At 39.3% G+C, this 23,094-nt stretch overlaps 1 protein-coding gene across 1 annotated transcript in view; it reads left to right on the forward strand.

Moving 5' to 3' along the window:
- Window positions 1-23,094, forward strand: part of LOC148362196 (DENN domain-containing protein 5B-like) — a 57,347-nt gene that overhangs the window by 25,390 nt on the left and 8,863 nt on the right. The window contains exons 5-18 of the mRNA XM_088339609.1: window positions 477-974; window positions 4,272-4,503; window positions 6,909-7,056; window positions 14,701-14,803; window positions 14,888-15,007; window positions 16,173-16,325; window positions 16,422-16,500; window positions 16,608-16,680; window positions 17,841-17,969; window positions 18,039-18,160; window positions 21,052-21,197; window positions 21,429-21,547; window positions 21,647-21,831; window positions 21,942-22,024. Of these exons, the coding sequence (XP_088195735.1) occupies window positions 477-974; window positions 4,272-4,503; window positions 6,909-7,056; window positions 14,701-14,803; window positions 14,888-15,007; window positions 16,173-16,325; window positions 16,422-16,500; window positions 16,608-16,680; window positions 17,841-17,969; window positions 18,039-18,160; window positions 21,052-21,197; window positions 21,429-21,547; window positions 21,647-21,831; window positions 21,942-22,024 (2,190 nt within the window). The remainder of the gene's footprint in view (window positions 1-476; window positions 975-4,271; window positions 4,504-6,908; window positions 7,057-14,700; window positions 14,804-14,887; window positions 15,008-16,172; window positions 16,326-16,421; window positions 16,501-16,607; window positions 16,681-17,840; window positions 17,970-18,038; window positions 18,161-21,051; window positions 21,198-21,428; window positions 21,548-21,646; window positions 21,832-21,941; window positions 22,025-23,094) is intronic.

Raw genomic sequence — 23,094 nt, forward strand, 5'->3', positions numbered from 1 at the left:
AAGTTAGAGCAAAAGAAGTTAAAAAGACACAGAGAAAGAAAAGAGCAACAAAGGAAGAGAAAAGGAGAGACACAGAGTGAAAGAGACAGAGACAGAGAGTGGGAGAAATGGGGTGGAAAAGAGAGAGCGAGAGAAAAAGAAATACAAGTACAGTGTCTTTGTGAGAGACACCTGGCTTTGGCAACATCAAGTTGACATATTTCAACCTGCAGCTTGTTTTTCTCTTGCGCTTCTCCGAGTGTTGTCTCGGGGGCCGGATTCAATCCCTTAGCGGGCCTGATTTGGCCCGCGGGCCGCCTGTTTGACACATGTGGACTAAGCTGTGTTAATTAGACTTACCTTAGGTGTAGCTACACAATCGTTTCTTTAGAAACTTCTTTTCGCAAACATAAATTACTCAAATATGATCCATAGTTTATTTATTTGAATTAATTCAAACGTTTTTTTCTCATTGTTTTTCTATTTTTGCTGCACAGGCCAACCTTTGTTTTGTGGACATTGACAACCATTGCGTGGAATCTCCAGAAGATCTCCCAGTCTTTCCGAACCAAGTCGAACTGGTGCAAGAACTGAGTGACATTCTGCAGCATTTTGGGTTTCCCTTGCAGGGAGAGTCTCGCACAAAGCCTACCGCAGACTCTCCTCGTCTTAGCAGCCTCGTCCTGGAGGATCTGATGGAGGACAGAAGGAACGGGAACCTGGCAGGTGAAGAACTGGAAGTTTTGGATAGACTGCAGGCTTTGGATTGGCGGGGCGGAGGAGACAAGTCTTCTGGTGAAGGCAAAACGCTAGGATGTGTGTGGGCAGAGGAAGAAGAAGCTCTTTTTAATGCGAAAATGAATATTCAACTACGGGAGGTGTTTGCCGGACGCTTTACCACCATGTTCAGCCGCTATGAGGAGTTTGTTATCCACAGTGCAGTCGATTTAGATTCCTGGATGAGTAACAAAGAGGGGATGTTCAACTTTGATAAGGTACAGTAAATTTACATTTTTGGTGAATGGGGGGTATCTGTGAGGATTTAATACTATTTTTTTAAATGTTATCGATCATATTCGCCCTCAAACTTGGTGTTTACAGTACAGACGCTCCCCTACTTATGAATATTCGAGTAACGAACCACGGTACATACGAACATTTTTATCGGGATTTTCGAAATATATTCCGACATTGCTGTAAGTTAGATTTTATATTTTGCACCTTTTTCCGAGTACAGGACAGTACTCCAGTGCTTCTTTCCGCAGCATCCACCGTTTTCCTCTTCCTGTCACAGTCCCAGTTTGTGTGTAAACATACTGTACTGTATCTCCAGCGCGCTAAGAACTTTGACATTTTACTGTTAAATATTTCGTGCATCCTTTCAATATGGTTGGTGGAAATTGTAAGCCAATTTCTTTAAAATGAAAGTGGAATAAGAAAGCGTGGTTGAGGAAATGGTTGCATCGCCTAACTCTTGAAGCCCATCTTCCAAAAGTAAGTCTAACTTCACTTTATTTATCTTTCTAAAGCATATTTTATTAAGTTTTTAGTTTTTAGTCCAAAACAATGATGGGTTACTTATACAAGCCTTAAAAATACTTAAATAAATTTTAAACATACTTAAATAAACTGTAAACATACATTCCATACAAAATATAGCACTGAAGCAACTTACGAACAAATTCAACTTACGAACGATCGTCCGGAACCTAACTCGTTCGTAGATCGGGCAGCGTCTGTAATTCTGTTTAGAGGTAAGACCTTAAGCCCGAGTTTGAGCCAGACTCGAATTTTGGTCGGGAACGGGCGTAAAATGTTAATCATTACGGTCGGATCGGGCCGGGCTTCTTTATTGTCGACTTTTTGTTTTTTAATTACTCATTGTTCCTATATGTCTCTCTGCCTCGCTCTTAAAGTGCCGTGTTAGATTCTTAAGGCGCAGTGGTTAGCGCATGTGCGGCACAGTTCATGTCTTGGGAACCTCCTGCGTGGGTTCAAATCCAGCTCCAGACTTCCTGTGCGGAGTTTGTATGTTCTCCCCGTGCTTGCATGGGTTTCCTCCGGGCACTCCGGTTTCCTCCCACACTCCAAAAAACATGCATTTCAGGTGAATTGGCCGGTCCAAATTGTCCCTAGGTGTGAATGAGCGAGTGAGTTGTCTGTCCCCGAATGCCCTGCGATTGGCTGGCAACCAGTTCAGGGTGTCCCCTGCCCCACTGCCCGATGATTGCTGGGATGGGCTGCAGCACCCCCGCGACCCTACTGAGGATAAGCGGTGTGGCTGATGAGATGAGATGAGGTGTTTGCGTCAGGCTCAGTCCTGCAAATCAAGTTAATTGGTCGGGTTTGGACTGGGTGGGGCTTTATTACCCATGGGCCTGGGTCGGGTCGGGCTGAATTTTTTAGGCACAATCTTACCTGTTAAAAGTCTATAATAACGTTTCAAAACTAAATCGAAATAGCGTTGATATGACATAAATAATACTGAAATGAAATTGTAATGCATGCTAAAAAAAACACACAAATCAATCATATAACATTGTTCAAAGTTTTCACAGATATGTTTCCTGTGCTGTGTGGTGAAATACAGATAATTTCCGACCTTCTATTTTACTGAAATTTGTCTCAGTACATCTCTTTGCTGACCAGGACAAAACAGTAATAATTTCAAGCTTTACAAATGAAACAATATAAAAAAGCGAAACTTTTTTACGTAAGGTTTATCAGTTTTGTTAAAAACTGCAACTTTGTCTACCCTGAGTTGTATTTTTGACAATTGTCGTACTTGCAACCTTATTTTTTAACTTGTGTTTTACTCTGTGGAACAAAGGCCTTCCAGGTTATCAGGGAGCTTTGGATTACTGGCAAAAATATCGGATTAGTACATAAATAATGGTTTGGCAGTTGTTTAGTTGAGAGTTGTGCAATTCTCTTATGTGTACCTAATTGGACTACCGTAATTAAAGGGCCCCAGCCTGCTGAGCACAGAAAAGAAGCACAGCAAATGATAGAAAGCATTACTGTCTGTTGCGGTTTTGCAACAGTCCTTAGTTAGCTATCCACAAGACGCCCCATGAGGACTTAATGGCGCTAGAGAAATGACACGAGGCAGGCAGTATCTGAACAGGATTAATGGCTTAAATTTTGAACGAGATGGAGAAAATTTGCATGCAATTAAATTTGTCTCTGAGCCATAGGTACTCATAGAAAGAGCCATATATGGCTCGCGAGCCATAGGCTCCCGACCCTTGGTATATAGCAGGGGTCGGGAACCTATGGCTCTTTCTATGAGTATCTGTGGCTCAGAGACCAATTTGATTGCATGCAAAATTTCTCCATCTAGTTCAAAACCGGTGTTGTCTATCCTATCAAAGTACACGTAAAGCCAAACCACAGCTAAACACAAGGGTAACACTTCGCAGTATATATAGGGCACGTTTTTCACTACAATTTACAGTCAAGGTGTCACACAAAAAAAAGGGGGAAAAAAAACTTGTTTTGGCTGTACAACGCTAAAGAATCCTTTATTTAAAAGTTCACTATATAATCTGTGTTCAGTGTTCAGATACTTTATGATGAATCCACAGAACTGTAAATACGCCAAAACACCGGAAGAGAACTTAGTCATTTGATTGGGTGAGTGGGAGGGATGGGTGGAGCTATGCAAAAAGTACAAGCATTCCCTCCCATCTCTCGCCAAAGGTAAGCACATAAGGCTCCCTATTCTCAGAATGTTGTGACGTTTTTACAAAATAAATGCTTGCATCTGGTTTTGAAACCAATATGTATGAAAAAAGGGTCAAAAGGAGTTTAACCGATCTTGAGTAATTGCAAGAAAGAGACAAGTTTAAAGTGGTATGTTTGTTGAATTTGGGACAGGGGCTCTGGCATTATTCTCTTTTCATCATTTTTATCAAATCATCAAAAATAAATGTGCTGAAGACTAAGCTTTTGTCTGGGGCGCGGGTTTAGCAATTTAGTAAATGTGTCTCATAATATATGGTGTGGCTCTTTCCCAAAATAAAATTAATATTTTTTGCTTTTATGGCTCTTTGAGTCAAAAAGGTTCCCGACCCCTGGTATATAGTATACATCATATATGAAAGAATAGGTACAGTGACTAAAACGTCAGAATATGATGTCCAGGGATGAGACGGCGTTCTTCATATTGACGGGCCATTAATAACCATAATGTAAAATAGTCTTGCGGGCAGGACGTGGCCCGCGGGCCGGGAGATTGACGCATGTGCTATTTACTGTACATTGTGTGACAGTCGTGCTTTGTATTCCAGGTTGCCTTCCTCGCATCTCAGCCTGTGACCCATTTGCACTTCCTGTCCCGTTTCCTGGAGACGTCCATGTTTTCATCTTTTGCCGACGGCAAGGTGATCTCTCGCTGGGCAGAGCGTGAGCCACTGCAACAGCTCTTCGACAGCCGGCTAGAAAGGGAGCGGCTTTACGACACAAACCAAGCAGACTCACCGGAGTGTCCCTATAGAAAATGCGCAACACTCTTCGAGTCAGGTACTTGGGAAATGTACAACACTAGTCTTTTGACCGTTTTCAGTCAAACGAGGACCATAATCTGATTTCTCTATCCGTTTACATGAATTTGTTCACTTACCTATTTTTCAAAACATTTCACAAATGTTTGTTACATTTTAACCTCCACCAAAAAGTACATAGTACTGACAAATCAACAGACAAGGGTTTCACACTTCGCTAAAATCACCCAAAAATATATCTCATTGTCTGGTTACAAATTATCAGTATACTTTGTATAGTTTATTCCCCCAATTCACACATAGCGGGGTTGGTCATGGATTTAGGGTTGGAAAATATAAGTATTATATATTAACTACTCAGGATTTGTTTATTTTTACTCAAGTATATTAGGTCGTGGGAACCTCCTGCGTGGGTTCAAATCCAGCTCCCGGCTTACTGTGCGGAGTTTGTATGTTCTCCCCGTGCTTGCGTGGGTTTCCTCCGGGCACTCCGGTTTCCTCCCACATTCCAAAGACATGCATTTCAGGTAGATTGGCCGGTCCAAATTGTCCCTAGGTGTGACTGAGCGAGTGAGTTGTCTGTCGCCATGTGCCCTGCGATTGGCTGGCAACCAGTTCAGGGTGTCCCCTGCCCACTGCCCGACGATTGCCGGGATGGGCTCCAGCACCCCTGCGACCCTACTGAGGATATGCGGTGCAGCTGATGAGATGAGATATTACGTTAAATATTAAATGGGATTTGTTTTGATACATTGCTTTGTGTCGACTACAACTCTTCTAATGACAATAAGAAAAGATGACTCCAATAACTAATAATTACTTTGGTGCAGCTCATCAGTAAGTATTAAGCCTCGGGGAATGATTTCAGTTAGATGGCAGAGGTGGCCAGTGTTCCCTCTAATTTTCCTCGGGTCTGACGTTCACACAAAGTTGGTGAGCAACGCTTGAAACAACAGTGAGCAACAGCAATCCCAAGTGTGGCTACTAAGTCATTATCAAACATGTCCAAAACTTGACATCAAGTTGCATTTTGCTGAGTTTCCAGCAATGCAAAAAAAAATTTGCATTATTAATGTATTATTGCAAAGGTTGTATGGCCTACAAACGTCATTTGTTTTTACAAAAAATCTTGCACAAGATTTCAATTTCTAAATCAATGATCAAATAAAACAATAATAATAATAATACTAACATTTTGGGGGGCTTATTTAGTCGGTTGCACAATACAGAACTGTTTTTAATTAAATTTTTTAGTGGAAGTACAATGTTGGCAACAAGATTGACTTGGTATAATTGGAAATTATTTGAATGCAACACGAACTTTTTCTTCTTTTTCCCTGTTTTTTTTTCTATTTTTGTTTTAATTCCTTTAAAAAAAATCTAATTGTGTTTTTTTTCCTAGCTGTTACTTTTTTCTTTTTGTTCTCTATTTACTTTTGTCCTTTGTCTCTTTCTTTTCTTTTTTTCTGGCTTTTTTCTGAATTTGTCCTTTTTTCTCTTCCTTTTGTTTCTTTTTTTAGCTTTTCACTACTTTTTCATTTTGGTATTTTTTTCTTTTTTGTTCTATTTCCCCCCCTTCCTTTAAGTCAAATAATTCGTAATATGCATCAAAGCAAGTGAGCCGTTTGAGAGCCTGCTCTCTTGAATGAGTTGAGCCGAAAAAGCATTTAAAGCCATATTTGGTCATGTAGGGATTAAAGAAGCAAAAACAACCTGAAGAGCCGGTTCTTTTTTGTGAGCCGAGCCGAAAAAGCCGGTTCTCGAAAAACTCTACTGACTTTACTCGACTTCGTTCTACTTCGACATTGACTTCCAAATACCGCATTTAGAACACTACGTCAGGGGAACCCGTGTATTTTTACCTTCATGCACTGTAACGCTGACTTAATTCGCTTCTTGATTAGCAATATCGAGCCCTGGCTAGATTTTCTTGTGCGCGGAAAAGCTCTGGGTAGTGCGCAATTACGCACACACGCAGCTTAGAGGGAACATTGCGCTGGCTAGATTTTCTTGCGCGCTGAGAATGTGCAGGCGGTACGCGATTGCGCACGCGCGCAGCTTAGAGGGAACTTTGGAAGTGGCTCTATTCAGATCTTTTTTCCCCTCACTTTCTAGTCCTTACACAGGGTCTTTAATTGATAACCAATTAAAGACCCTGTTTAAGGACAATTGTCCTTGAAATACATATACATAGATACATATACTGTACAGTATAGCTGTTTGCTTTACTGTGAGAAAAATTGCTTGTTCAATGGTGAAACCTTTACTTATTTAACAACATTAAACCGTTCTGTGGTACTGTAAAAGTCAGGGACCCCTGTTTTCGGTGACCCATAGTCTCTTAACAGTCCTTTGTTTGCTCACAAAAATGACAAGAAAGCGCTATCGTATTTTCCTGACGTTTCATTGTCTCCGTGCGTGCAGCTAAGACCATCGAGTGCAGGCTGCTGAAGGCCGACCACACCGCCATACACCCCCACCTCCTAGACATGAGGATCGGCCAGGGTCGACACCAGCCGGGTTATTTTCCCAAGCTGCAGGCTGATGTCCTCATGCACCCACAAAGCAACAAGTGAGTCTTTCATTCTGGTTGGTGAACTGTGTCTATAGACGCTGTGTCATACAACAGCCAGGATCATTTTTGTTTTCACTCAGAAAAGGATGAACAGTGAACCATTGTAGTATTGTAGGGGTAACGTTTCAGCAGGGTTGGGTAGGGTTGCTTTAACTTGATTACTTTCAATTACTTTTGGATTACTCCAATACCAAATATGCTAATAAAAGACAAAAGAAACTAAAAAGGAATAAAATGATGACTCACAACACGTGGTAAGCTTTCTCTCCTGGCTTTGATCTCTTTGATCTCCGGCAAAACTAACATAAAATGCGACAGAAACAAAATGAAAATAAATCCAAACAGCTTGCCAACATCATTTTTGCCGTTCCATGTATTCCGTTACTCCCCAAGCCTGCACAAAATTTAGTCATTTTATTCATATTTAGGTTCTTTTGTCTTTTATTAGCATATTTGGTATTTGAGTAATCCAAAAGTAATTGAAAGTACCGTATTTTCCGCACTATAAGGCGCACCTAAAAGCCTTTATTTTTTTTCAAAAGCTGACCATGCGCCTTATAATACAGTGCGCCTTATTTATGGATCAATATTAAGTCGCAAAGTCTTGCAACTAATGCAGCAGCCGCCGACTCGATTTTCCCCCGAACGCAAAGTAGTCCGCGGTGTATGCTGGGATTTATTTACCGGCGTTTCATTGGCTAACCAATGTGTCAATCATCATTTGAATCGATCACTATTGATTAAAGTTATTTGGAGGTAAAGGGGGCGGATCCTTTTTATAATTTACAGGCTGGCATAGGCTAAAGGGGCAAAACAAAGCCTGCAATTGGCCGAAAAAGATGAATGTGAATAGCAAGTTGGGTTGACGGCATAGAGAAAACAGTATTTTACTATTCTGTACTGTATTTGTAAATATTTTACTCTCCTGGATTTACTACACTCACGGATATAAGAGGACCATGGTTGCACATTATTATTGAACACAACGACTTCGGTGAGCTACTCCGGCTATATATTTTCCCTCTATCTTGTTTCAGACTGAACTCGATGTTTCTGTTATAAGCGGTGCAGATAATGGATGGAATGGAGTGTCTATTTTTAAATTAAACTCAATTCCAAGTGTTTATTGTCATATGCACAGTAAAGTTGCGAGCGAAAAAGAAAATAGAAACTAAGGAATGGTTGGCATCTCTTGAATCCCAAGACTTTAACCTTCAGAATGATATTTGGAACGATGCATTTGAGTGACATCGTATGGACACCGCATCCGCACGTGTCTACGACACGTATCCGCTTCTTTGCAAGCTTTGGGAATGTTAAAGGGGTAATAAGTTGGACTGAACTATCTGACTGTTTTGTCGACGTTCCCATTGTAACGCCTTATAATCCGGTGCGTCTTATGTATGTCAAATATAGGACCAAAAACTATTTTTTCGGGGTGCGCCCTATAACCCGGTGCGCCTTATAGTGAGGAAAATACGGTAATCAAGTTAAAGTAACCCTACCTAACCCTGCGTTTCAGACTTTGACAATGTGGTTAATATTAGGTACCTTCTAAAATTGATAAAAATAATTAATTTTATATCTTAAGAATTCATACTATATTTATTTGTGTATAACGCACACTCGTGTATAACATGCACCGATTAAAAATCAGTAGAACATTTTCTTTACATTTTTCTCAGCTCAAACTAAGCATTGTAAGTGACAAACGTTTAATACATAATACAAACATGACATTTATAATCTATTCAACTCGTTCAATGCCAGATTTTTCTTACAACTTGGAAGTGCCGGTGCCAATTTGACTCTTTTTGAAGGCTTATAGAAAATTTAGTTTCCTTTAGCTATACAGATATAGGACAAATCAAAAGAAAGCTTTAACCCTAACCTTCCATTAAAAGAAAAAAGTATGTTTCTAGCTTTTACCATTGTTTACTGCAGTTCTACATTGCTTAGTTTCTTGAAAATACTCGCTTCCCCCAAAAAACGGAGTTAAACGTATTTTTCTGGAATGATGCATTTCGAGCAGAACTCTCACTTTGGTAATGTTTTTGCGATTGTGATACCTCCAATATCTAAACTATACTCTCAATAAAACACAAGGAAACTATTCTTGTAAAATAAATTTTATTGCTTAAACGATGAAGTGATACCTAAACTCTGCAAGAACTTTTCAGCGTCCATTTGCGGTGAAATGATCACACAATTTCCTTCACCATGGCAATTACATTGCCTTGGGCGATCTTGTTCTTGCAGACATGCATGAAATGTCATCCATCTCTGACCCGACGATGACGAATGGGAATTTGTCTTTTTTTTTTTTAAGGAATAAGCTGTGTTCTCTCACCACACTGCTTCAGTACGCCTAATCGCGATGTGGGTTGTCCACACACTCTCATTTGCCTAATAGGAGAGGGCAAAACTAGAAAGTCAGGGGGAAAAAAAGATCTAAATAGACACCCCTGGCACCTAATAGTGATTTCTCTTACTGAAATCATTCCCTGAGGCTTAATACTTAGCGATGAGCTACACCAAACATAATATAATCGTTCTTTTTTCAAATAACAACAAGACAGTATTTTTACGTTTTAGCACTTAGTGAATTAGTTAATGTCCTTCAAAGTCAGATTCATCATCAACTACATTAAAGAGTCGTTTCTCTTGTCATGCTTTTTTTGCGTATATTTATATCTTTCTGGATAACTTTCTGTTTTCTCCATTTTCCAACATTCTTCTTTGGTACTGTGAATAAAAATAGTGTTATAATGTGCTAAAATCTAATGCGCTTTCTTATGTCACCTATAACACTGGTAGTCTAGTGATTAGGATTTGAGGCCCTTACTGCCGCGACCTGGGTTCAATTCCTGTTGCATCCAATGTTTTGCGATTGTGGTCAGCATTCGACTGATGAATTATTGCACAAATGCGGTATTATACCACTGTAAAAACTCATTTATAATGTGCACCCAAACTATGAGTTAATTTTTAGTTGAACAAAAATTTTCTTTACACAGAGTTAGATACGATACAAGTTTATCCATCTTTTACTAAAATGTTTTTAAATTGCAATTTGAACAAAATATTGTTTAAGCATCGCTAACTTAGTTCTAACAGCACACAGTAACATTGTACAATAAGAAACAACATTAATAGTGTATTAAAAATGTGTATAAATATTCTAGTAAATATAACTCATCAAGCAGTAACCTTGCACAAACAAAGTAGTCAATTTAAGTGAATCAGACAGCTAAATGTATACCCAAATATAAACGATTTGTGGAACAAAAATTCACCAGTTTGCAGGAGCCAACACTGGGCAAACGAAATGAAAATTCAGAGTACTTTTGAATGCGTATATGCAATTCCTCCAGGATGTCATCAGGAGACTGCACCATGTTCCATAATTACGCAGATAATACACAACTGTGACCGATAACAAAAGTCCTATTGATAATACCCTTTTGGAATGAATTTTAGATGTTAAGTCATGGATGGGAGAGAACTTCCTAAAGCAGAGAGTTTTAGTCAGAGAGAAAAGCTTATACAAAAATTACAAGAATTAAGACCCTCACAATGTGTTAGGAACGTTATTTTTACTCTATTCTTTAGATCAGGGGACAGCAACCTTTTCGGTGCGGAGTGCCACTTTCCTTGTGAATCGGTGTGCCACACCAAGATTAATGACTCGCACGACATTTTTTAAATATCAAACAGAGCTGTCATTTTACATCAGTCCAAATATACAACATGGATAGCATTTTAATCGTATAACTCAGTGTTTTCAAAGCCTTTTTGAACCAAGGCACACTTTTATTTATAAAAAAGTTCCATGGCACACCGTCCGTTGAAAATGAAGTTATGTCAAATATTTTACTGTACTACCTCATAATTACTATTTAAAAAGAAGAAAATAATACTTAAAATAAAAAAGAATGATGTGCTTTATGTTTTTATTGTTTACACTGCAATCTTAAACCGCTTTGTTAAACAAACTAAGTTATTAAATGTACTGTGCTACCTCAAGAGCAGATAATTAGTACATAAAAATTATATAAAAATCTACTGCCACCTATTGATATGGATGACTATTACAGTTCCTCGTCTAAGGAGTGCAAAAATACTGAATAATGGCCTGATTTCTTTGGAAAGATAAAATTCCAGCGGCACACTAGGCAAGGTCTCACGGCACACTGGTTGAAAAACACTGGTATAACTCACGTATTTATCTTCCACTATTCTTGTTCATCAATTAACTAAAATATGAATGTGAACAACATGTGGAAAGGCCTGTAGCCATTCTGACTTCAACTTTTTACCACAAGAATTAACCAGAATCAACCATTCTTCATCAACTATAAACTGCAATCAAAAAACAAGTAATATGGTCAGCTACTATACCATTCATCAATATCTTTTTGCAGAAAATATCAAAACTTGAAATAACAGCAGCAATGCAGAAGGCCTACACACGCTTCTTTAAAATATTCGCCATCAGTCAATGGTTTTCCGTGCTCTGCTATTCAGTGAGCAATTTGTTAGATAGCTTCAGTGGTGGTGTTTTTAGCAGCGACAAAGGTTTTTAATGGTCTGTGTTTGTTTGCTACCTGGACACAGCGCGTTTCAATGTCTCTGCCTTGAATTCATGTTTCGTCCCGTAATGACGTTTAACACTTGATGCGCGAGGTACAACGCTCTCGAGGCATAATGCACAAAACAGCACGTTCATTTTTTTGCACAAAGCCCCAGTCATCTGTCCCCGCTGGCTGGTTTTCGCTCGAGGAGCCGTCATGATTCGTTCATTTAATGCGCGCGTGTGTTTCGTTGGCTGGGTTAAGACACGGAGCTCTCCTTTGCGTGGCGCCGCGCAAACACGCGCTGACACACGGAGGGGCCCTAACATAAATGGTAAATGGTCTGAATTTATATAGCACTTTTCAAGTAGAGCTTATAAATAACACGGTGTGCAACTGAAAATGTCTACATTTCAGGTAAATGCGCTTTACAAAAAAAATCATTATTATTTTGCCTTTCGCTCGCGTGCCACTGGTTAACCCCTCGCGTGCCACTGTTGGCACCCGTGTCATAGGTTGCCGACCCCTGCTTTAGATAATGAAAAAAATCTAAGCTCAGAGATTGTGCCCATTTCTCTCTCAGGCAAACACAGAGCTGGTGATGCATGCTTTCATCTTTTTTAGTTCAAATTATAATAATTCCCTGCTCTCCGGAATCCCAATAAGACTATCTCAAGCCTGTCGCTGTTGCAAATTCAGAAGCAAGTGTGTTAACTGGGGGTGAGCGGTAGGATCACATTATACTAGTTTTAAAATCACTACATTTACTATCTGTGCTTTTCAGGATCAATTTTAAGATGTTTTTACTAGTCTGACCTGCTTTTATAATATCAACCTTCTCAGGCCTTAAGGTCCTCTAACTGTGGTTTCTTGGCCGATCCCAGAATAGAGACTAAAATCTAGGGTAGGACTGCCTTCAGCCACTTACAGTAAGGGTTCCTTTGCGGAACAGCTTACCAGGGTATATCAGGTCTGCAGAGATCCTTGATCTCAGGCGCGGCAGTGGCTCAGGAGGTAGGATCGTCTTGGGATCAAGAGATCGCAGTTCGAATCCCGGCTCCTCCGTGTTACATGTCGAAGTGTCCTTGGGTAAGACACTGAACCCCTAATACCCCCAATATGCAGGTTAGCGCCTTACATGGCTGCACGTCCGCTATTGGGAAATGTGAAGCACACTGTAAAGCGCTTTGGGAAGTCTTGACTTGAAAAGCGCTATAGAAATGCAGATCATTTCATGTTTTCTAAGAGGAGGCTAATGGCACACTTTTTAGTATGACTTAATTGGTCTTTATTGTATTACATTTGACTTTTTATTTCACTCTTTTATGTTTGGGTTAGCAGCACGGCGGCGCAGTGGTTAGTGCTTATGCGGCACAGTTCATGTCATGGGAACCTGTCGTGGGTTCAACTCCAGCTCCAGACTTCCTGTGCGGAGTTTGTATGTTCTCCCCGTGCTTGCGTGGGTTTCCTCCGGGCACTCCGGTTTCCTCCCACGTTCCAAAAACATGCATTTCAAGTGAATTGGCTGGTCCAAATTGTCCATAGGTGTGAATGAGTGGATGAGTTTTCTGTCCCTGTGTGCCCTGCGATTGGCTGGCAACCAGTTCAGGGTGTCCCCTGCCCACTGCCCGGAGATGGTTGGGATGGGCTCCAGCCCCCCCAGGACCCTAATGAGGATAAGCGGTATGGCTAATGAGATGAGATGAGATGTTTGGGTTATCTCGTCATTTCATACTCCAGCATTTCTTTAAAGTCCTTTTAAATGTTGTTTCTTCTCGTGGTGGGTCTCCTCACTGGAAGGGGTGTGGTAGCTGTTTGATTAATGAATTGGTAGCGCTACTGAATCATATAGCAGGGGTTTACTGACTGACAGTTGGTATCCAAGGCACTCTTTCAAGTCAGGATCGCAAAACAGCATGATTGTTTTTTTTTAATCGTAATTAGGCTGCTTTATTGCTCTTGGCTCTCCCCACCAAGGTTTTCGCAGCTATTTCTGCCTCAGTCACGCCATGATTAACGGTGAAAGCATAAACCATTTGCACACTGCGCACCTATAAAGAACTCAATGGATCTGTTAACAAGATGTGATAAAAAATATATAATGAAGGTTAAAAAGCAATGAAATGATTTAAAGGTGGGGTGCATCGTTTGAGTTGTTCTTAAAAAAAGTCTCATATTTTCTCTGTTAAGTATGTGTTAACAATGCCCAACTTGGGGCGGCAGTAGCTCAGGAGGTAGAGCAAATCCTTTTCACCGAGGGCCACATCAGCTTAATGTCTCTCCTCAAATGGCCTGATGTATAAATGTAACTTAGTGTAATTGTTATGTAAAATAAATGGAACTACCTAATGTGAAGTAAGTTTCAAGTTATTAATTATTCAAGTCACAAACATTACAGTCGCATAGAGAAAAATGTCACTACACATATACTGCGTAATATGGAAAAATAAATACATTGATACCTCTACTTACAAGCCACTTAAGCAACGCAAAATTGGAGCTTTGTGATGACTTTAAAACATATATGTTGCCTGACATATGAGAGATAATCCAATTTATGGGAATTTTCAGGCATTGCCACTTGAGACCGAGGCTATAAAGTTATTTTTATTATCATTTTATCTGTCTCATTACTGTATTTCTATGTTCAATTACTATTTCAATGTGTTTTTGTGATCATGAAAATGTGTTTTATAGCTACAGTGCCGTAAAAAGTATCTGCTCTCTCTCTGATTTCTGCGTTTTTTGCTTATTTATCAATCACAAGGGTTTCAGATCATCACACATATTTTAATATCACAGAGACAACCCTAAAAATACAAAATGCAGGTTTGAAATTTGGATTCGATTTATGAAGGGAAAAAAAATCTAAATCTTTTTGGCCCTTTCTAAAAAATATTTGCCTCTTGGACCTAACAGGAATTTGGTCCACCTTTTGAGGGTTTTTTAGCCTGACTTGCCCCTGGCCCACCAGTTGAAAATTGTAGACCATGTTACACAAGGATTCTACTTTTGGTCATTCACCATTTATCTAGTGGTGAGTGTATGACTGTTAACTTTCGGGTAGACGGTGCAATCGTGTCACAGCATCACGCAGATCCGATCCCAGGTGGACATCAGCAGCGGCAACAGCAGCGGAGCTATCCGGACCGGACGGTGAACAAAGACAGGTATTTTGTTTTGACAATTACAATCAAGTCCGTATGGAAATGCATTTCTAATTGTGTCTTTGCTGATTTGATTTTCTTCCATAGAAGCACTCACTGGCAAGGAAGCAACTCAATCAGTTGTGTTTTCTAAACCTTTCTCCTCAAGTGATTGCTGAGACACACGGGGAGTTTGTTCAAGGGCTGTTGAGTGAATGCCGACTGAAGGTGAGAGGGTCAACTTAAAGTACTTTTTAAAACACTGACTATGTTTACATGCAGGAAATAGATGAAAACGGGCGACTGCCAGCATTGCACACAGTGTTCATTTTACCTCTGAAAAGTGATGGGTCGCATGCTCAAAAATCTATGGGTCCCAACAGAGATCGTTCACTGTGTTGCGAGCGTGTTGCTAGTAGCGTTTTGCTACCCTTCACAGACACGTTTTGGGATGAAAGTTATAATACTATTATTAAAGCTTTGAAAACTCTCTCGGTGTACCGTCTTTCTTTGTAAATATGTGTAACCATGTATAATATGTATTTGCAACTGTATATTTTTGTAATGTATTTATTTTAGAGACTTATTCTGATATGTTTTGTACGGGCGAATCAAAAAGAAGGGACAAAAACCACGGGGGCTGACGGGATCTGGAGTAAACGTGAGACGGCGGACAGTAGTGGATATATATTTTTCACACCCTTACCTTTGGAAATATATTTTTTTTTTCCTTGGATTATTTTCAACTGGACCCGGACTCTGCAGGTCTGCATCAAACCTTAAGTACCGTTATCATTTTCCGTTCATTTTGCCGGCTGTGGTTTTTGGACTGTGTACTTTATATTCAGTTACAATCGCGGGACACAAAGTCGGATTTGGGTTAATTTTGTGATTATGTTACATGTTTTAATGTGGGCGCATGCGGCTTATATACAGTTGCGGCTTGTGTACAAAGTACAAAAGCGGTCATCCTCTTAAAATGTGGTGGGTGCGGCTTATAATCAGGTGCGCTCTATAGTCCGGAATTTACGGTGCAAATGAGCACAATTTTAAATTAACAATAGAGCACACACTTTCAGAGCAAGGAGGAAACACGCAGTTTTTTTGTTGCTTGTGGTGAGTGACATTAATTAAACTGTTCTTTATTTAATCTCAAATTAAATGCGAAGACGTCTATTTGCGCCACAACGCTGCTTAATTCTGCCCCTCCCAAAGACCCCTCTCGTATTTCTCGCAAATGGCATGTATCTGAGGTTATTTGTCACTAGAAATGTAAACAATTTGTTCTGATTGGTCCAAAATCTGATCCCAATGGGACTATTCCTTGCATGTCAACATAGCCACTGTCTAAATAATTTTGTTGCTTTTTAAATGATCAAACATTCTTCTCTAGACCAAACGTATGTTGATGGAGAGGATAGGAAAGGAGAGTGTGGAAGTGGGTACAGGGGAGGCCAATATCACCGGCCTGCAGGAGAACACGCTGATCCACGGTTTGTGTGATTTACTAGAAAGAACCTGGGGTCATGGTCTGCAGATGAAACAGGTTAGATGTGATCTCACATTTTTTACCAAATAGAATTAATGCCGGCAGAATTACCGAGTCACCAATATTAATATGTGTCTAAATGGGTTTAAACAGGGGAAGTCGGCTTTATGGTCCCATCTGCTTCATTACCTGGCAGCACTGGAGAAAACAGAGTTTTCCGCTGAATCTCCAGGTAGGGTAAATGAGGATGATATGATGTAAATAATCGCATGTCATCTAGTCTGGTCTCGGTTTGGTTCATGTGTAAATGCAATGCATGTTTTCATTTGTATCAAATAGTTTCAGGCACAGACCAGAAAAGATGTGATGAGGGTGTTGTCCATTTCAGAGGATCCTTAGTACAAGATATGAGGTGAGTAACATACCCGTGTCTCCATTAGGAATTAAAGAGAAAATGTGTACTTAAAACTTCCAAACAACCTTGTTGAAATCCCAATTAGAGGAATTCAAATCATTCTTTTGAACCCTTTTACATAAAGCTCCCCGGAATACAACATTAATCTTAAAGGTGAGGGTTGCAAGCAATGTTCCCTCTAATTTTCCAGGGGTCTGAGCGTTCACACAAAGTCGGTGAGCAACGCTTGAAACAACAGTGAGCAACAGCAATCCCAAGTGTGGCAACGAAGTATTATCAAACATGTCCAAATATTGACATCAAGTTACATTTTGCTCGGCAACAAATATTTTCACTTTTGAATGAATTGACTCATGTATTATTGCAAAGGTTGTGTTGCCTACAAACGTCATTTGTTTTTACAACAATTCTTTTTTTCTCAGCTTTTCATTCCTTTTTCATTTTGGTATTTTTTTCTTTTTTGTTTTATTCCCCCTTCCTTTAAATCATTTTGTGCATAATTTTACATAATATTTGGTCATATAGGGATGAAAGAAGCAAAAACATCCTTAAGAGCCGTTTAGGACCCGAAAGAGACGTTTCCTTTTAGTGAGCCGAGCCGAAGAAGCCGGTTCTCGAAAAACTCTAAAAACTGACACACGCAGTTTAGAGGGAACATTGCGCTGGATAGATTTTCTTGTGCGCTGAGGGAACACTGGTTGCAAGGTGTAATTGCTGTTTGGCTGAGGATAGAAACTTTGAGGTAATAAGACTTGTCTAGGTACGGTTGAGTAGTGAATATATGCAGAGATATCTGCATCAGCATCCCTGTACAGGTGAATGTTTTTTTCAGAAAATGTAATAATATTTTGAAGTTGTATAACACCATAATCGGGTGAATATTCAGAAATCATTTGTGGTTCGGTTTAAAAACTACAAAGACTGATTTTTGCTGTTTTGTACACCTAAAAAATAGTTTGGAATGTGGAATATGGTAGTTGGAATTAGATCAGAAACAAAAGCATGTCAAGTGTTATAAATGAGGTGTTTAGTGAATCCAAGTTAAAAGGGAAAAAAACATTATTTTTATTACAAGTTCTCTTGGGTTCAAATTGAACATTCAATAAAGATACATAAACAGTCAATACTCTTAAAAAGTGTATGGTATTTTGCTTCAGGTTCATCCAGACAATGAGTGAAGGCCTGTCAGAAGTAGGACAAGCGCGAGCCTGGATCAGCTTGGCCCTTGAAAAACGGATGTTATCGCTGCACCTTAAAGAGCTGCTTGCAAACCAAGAGTTACTCAGGTGAACAATAGATTCTTGTTTTTGTCCCGTGCATTATTTGACCTTCTCTGCTCATGTTTGTACACACAGACAGTTATACAAGCCTCACGCATTCCTTCTCTGCGAGGAAGAAAGGGAACAGTTCCTTTTTCACCTTCTCTCTCTCAACACGGTGGATTACCTTTGTTTCACGTACGCCTTCGCCTCCATCAGTGAGTCAAAAGAGATACAACTATCATTCATTAATTTTTGTGACATAGGCAAGACGAGGGAAGCTTTTTTTGTACAGCTTCAGTCAAATTTAAGGTAGATCGGATTCATACTTGCAAAGCAAATAAAGGAAAAAAGGGCAAATGCAATTTGAAATAAACCCTAATGAAAAAGTGATATACCGTGGAACCTCCACTTTCGCGGGTTCAGAGCTTCACAGGTCTAAAAAATATTCAAAAATTAAAAATATCAAAAAATATTCAAAAAATAATAATAATAATGAAAAATATTAGATTAAAATTAGAAATGACATTATTTCACAAAAATTGAAAACAAAATATTCAATTGGAATTAGTAATTGCATCATTTTACAAAATTTTAAAACACAAAGAAATGCATGTGCAGTAATAATGAAAAATATTATATTACAATTAGAAATTACATTATTTGACAAAATTTGAAAACAAAATATCAAATTAAAATTAGAAATTACATTATTTCACAAAATTTGAAAACAAAATATTCAATTAGAATTAGTAATTGCATCATTTTACAAAATTTTAAAACACAAAGAAATGCACGTACAGTAATAATGAAAAATATTATATTACAATTAGAAATTACATTATTTTACAAAATTCGAAAACAAAATATTAAATTAAAATTAGAAATGACATTATTTCACAAAATTTGAAAACAAAATATTCAATTAGAATTAGTAATTGCATCATTTTACAAAATTTGAAAACACAAAGAAATGCATGTACAGTAATAATGAAAAATATTATATTACAATTAGAAATTACATTATTTTACAAAATTTTAAAACAAAATATTAAATTAAAATTAGAAATTACATTATTTCACAAAATTTGAAAACAAAATATTCAATTAGAATTACTAATTGCATCATTTTACAAAATTTTAAAACACAAAGAAATGCACGTACAGTAATAATGAAAAATATTATATTACAATTAGAAATTACATTATTTTACAAAATTTTAAAACAAAATATCCAATTAGAATTAGAAATTACATTATTTTACAAAATTTGAAAACAAAATATTCAATTAGAATTAGTAATTGCATCATTTTACAAAATTTGAAAACACAAAGAAATGCACGTATACGCTAAGCATCACGGGCATAAACGCAAGCTGATTGGCCAGCACTCGCTGAATACTCGACTCCCCATTGGCCCATTCACTACAGTAGCCAAAGCTTCTCCCGATGCCCATCAGTCTACGCTTATCTCGTATACAGTACGCTTCTCGCCATAAATCGCTGTTAGTTAGTCTTTGTCTCGCGGTGATTTTTTATGTGTAAAAGTTTTGTGAAGCCCATCGTGATGCTTCCCAAACGCTCTTTATCCCTTGGTGCATCTAGTGAACCGAAGAGCATGTATACAGGGGGGGATATACTGTATACCTGTATACGTTTTTTTTAAACATTTTTGAAGGGGTGCCGCTACTTCGCGGATTTTCAGTTTTCGCGGGTGGTCTCGGTCCCCATTAACCGCGATAACAGAGACTTCACTGTACTATGTTTTGGATAGATGGACAGATGGATTGATACTAATAAGTTTATTCTGTTTTTGATATTGGACACCTGCAAAGGAGACTTCATAGGATTCCAGTTCCTTGTTTTGACTATGATTGCGCACTGTTGTTTGTTGTTTTCCAGTAATCCCTTCGTTATCACAGTTAATGGAGACCAGTAACCCCTGCGAAAAGGGAATATCCGCGAAGGAGTGTCCCCCCATTATAAAAACCCCCAAGGGTCAAACTTACCTCAAGATGACGTCCTTACTAAGAGTACACGACCGTAACATAATAAAAACTATGGATTGATCACTTTGGGCCTCCGTAGTTTGTATTTTTCCTTGTGCCTTTTAGCACTCGTTTTTGGTTGCATAAAACAATATAGCAACATATTATGGTAATAAGCTCTTCGAGACTCCTTGTGATTAAGGGCTATACAAATAAACATGACTTGACTTGACTGGACTGGACTTGGATCTACAAATAAGAACACAGAATTTTAGTTGAATTCATGGTCTTTATTCTCATACAATAGTTCAACGAAATTGGAAGGCTGCTCCTTTTCGTGCAAGAAAACGATTTATTGTGCGCTGGCTAGCTGCATGCTAGCATCAGGAAACCTCGAATTGAGCTCCGCAGCGGTAGCTTGTGATGATTTTTACGCAACTTAGCCTTAAGAGTAGGCCAGCCCTGCAGCCTCGCTATTGCCTTCTCTACCGACGCTGCCTCAGTCCCCTCTCAGACTATATAGCAATCCACGGAGAACCTGCCGGTGATCACCCTTTCTTTGCGCTATTCTGGCTTTCCTCAATGTATGTAACAAGACGCTAAAAGTTAGCTATTACCATGCTTCCCAGTTTGTTTTGGTGCACTTGTGCTGTTTGACCCGCAGTATACACCAGTTTATGACCGTCGCGCACAATGAAAGTCATGCCCACCTAACATACAAAGCCCTCCACAACCTGGCATTTTTTGTGTGCTGTCTGCTCAGAACACAATGTACAATACGTTGGTATCAATTACAATAAAGACAATATAATTCAAAATCCGCAAAGCAGTAAAACAGCAATAACCAAAGCGCGAAGTAGCGAGACTTAAATAATTGTCTTTATCATGTTGCTGTTCTTTGATTTCCACACCCTTGAGGTTGATCTGCTTTATGTAAACTTGAAGATCTAATAAAATAGAGAGGGCCTTAGAACGAGGATGGAAATACTTTATCTGATGGCTTCTCTTTCTGTCCCACTCGCAAGTTAAAAATCCATTATTATGTTCTCTCCTTATTTTGAGTGTCTGCCAAGGTTTAAACTTAACACACTGACTTCACATTCAACCCACTTTCTCTGCAGACATTCCCTATCGTGTTGCTATCATTCCCATGAAGAAGCTGAGCATCGCCATGGCAACTGTCAACCCGTGGGTGTGCGTGTCTGGAGAAATGGGAGATTCGGGAGTCAGACAGATCCCCAAGAATACGCAGGAGATTTATTTCGAGGTGTGGGTCAAAACACACACACAAAAAAGTCATAAGTGCATGAATACAATTTTGGAATAAAAAAAGCATCTGTACTACTTTCATTCAACATTTTTGCTACCCAGAGTTATGTGATGGTCTCAAAAAAGTGCAAAACAGGCAGATGTGCTCTTCCAAATTTTTGTGTCACGAGAATATGTTCTACGTCTTCCAAAGATACTCTAGCCTTACAACTTGTTGTGTTTTTTCCAGTGCAAGAACCTGGGTCGACTGAGCACTTTGCAGCTAGGACAGGAGAACTCGGGCCTACTGGCCAAGTGTCTCATCGACTGCGTGATGGTCTACAATGAGATTACGGGACACACTTACAAGTAAAAAGAAGCAGCCTATCCTTATTGATCTTTTTATTTTTGTATTATTTTTTTTATTTTTTTTCATGGTTCTTAAATGTGTATGTTGTTCCCTGCTAGGTTCCCTTGCGGCCGATGGTTGGGGAAAGGTGTGGGTGATGGCAGCCTGGAACGAGTCCTCATTGGTCACTTAGTGACCCCTGGTGGAGAGGAGGATTCTGGAAGATGGACCGGGACACCACCAGAGTTGGCCTCACCTTCCCAAGGCGTACGCGCTGTGCTGGGCTCTCTTGGGAATCGGACCAGTGCGTACTAGAAAATAATCTATAACTTCTTTATGCTTCTCTTGTGATAAACAACAGTTCTCATACTTTTCTTTACTCTTTCTCATGTTTGTGTTTCCGAATCTTGACAGGAGTTCTGTCTGTTGAAGTCCACGAAGACATGAGGGAGGCGGCTAATAACCTCGTTAAGCACTTTCACAAACCTGAACAAGAGGTGTGTTTATGTCATTTACCGTAAATTCCGGACTATAGAGCGCACCTGATTATAAGCCGCACCCACCACATTTTGAGAGGATAACTTTTGTACTTACACAAGCCGCACCTGTATATAAGCCGCATGCACCCACATTAAAACATGTAACACAATCACAAAAATAACCCAAACCTGACTTTGAGTCCCGCGATTATAACTGAATATATAGGACACAGTCTGAAAATTACAGCCGGCAATACGAACGGAAAATGATACCGGTACTTAAGGTTTGATGCAGACCTGCAGAGTCCAGGTCCCATTGAAAATAATCCAAGGGTGGGAGGTAAGGTAAGGGTGGTAAAAATGTATATCCACTATTGTCCGCTGCGTCCACAAACACGTCTCACCTTTACTCCACTTCCCGTCATCCCCGGTTGTATTCGCCCCTTCTTTTTGATTCGCCCGTGGAAAACATATCAGAATAAGTCTCTAAAATAAATACATTACAAAAATATACAGTTGCAGATACTTATTATACATGGTTTCACATATTTACAAAGAAAGACGGTACACCGAGAGAGTTTTCAAAGCTTTAATAATAATATTATACCTTTCATCCCAAACCGTACCTGTGAAGGGTAGCAAAACGCTACTAGGAACACGCTCGCAGCACAGTAAACGGGTCTGTTAAAAAAATAAACGGTACTTGTAGAAACCACGGTAAACTGTCCTCATCTTCCACCTTAGAACTGACGTCATCAAAGTCGTCTTCCTTCAGTATGGGAAATAGACTTTGTTATATAGACGTCGTCCCACGCTCCCTTAATCAAAAACACGCTAGCAACACACTTGCAAAGTTTACGTGCAGTAGCTCTGTTTCCTTCTTTATCGGACTTCTCGATTACTTTTAGCTTGAAAGCTGCGTCATGTGCCTTTCTTATTGCAATTTACATGGTGAGGATATGTCTGTGCTAATTTTAATTGTGCACAAGCTAAAAAGTTGCAGTCTTTCTCGGCGCATGTATTCCACCGGTCTAAATCTTAACCTTTTGTACTCGAGCGCTGCTGGCAGCCGTTAGAAAAATTACATA

This window comes from Urocampus carinirostris, chromosome 7 (genome assembly GCF_059441175.1).
Source record: "Urocampus carinirostris isolate Australia breed hairy pipefish chromosome 7, RoL_Ucar_1.0, whole genome shotgun sequence".
NCBI classification, from domain to species: domain Eukaryota; kingdom Metazoa; phylum Chordata; class Actinopteri; order Syngnathiformes; family Syngnathidae; genus Urocampus; species Urocampus carinirostris.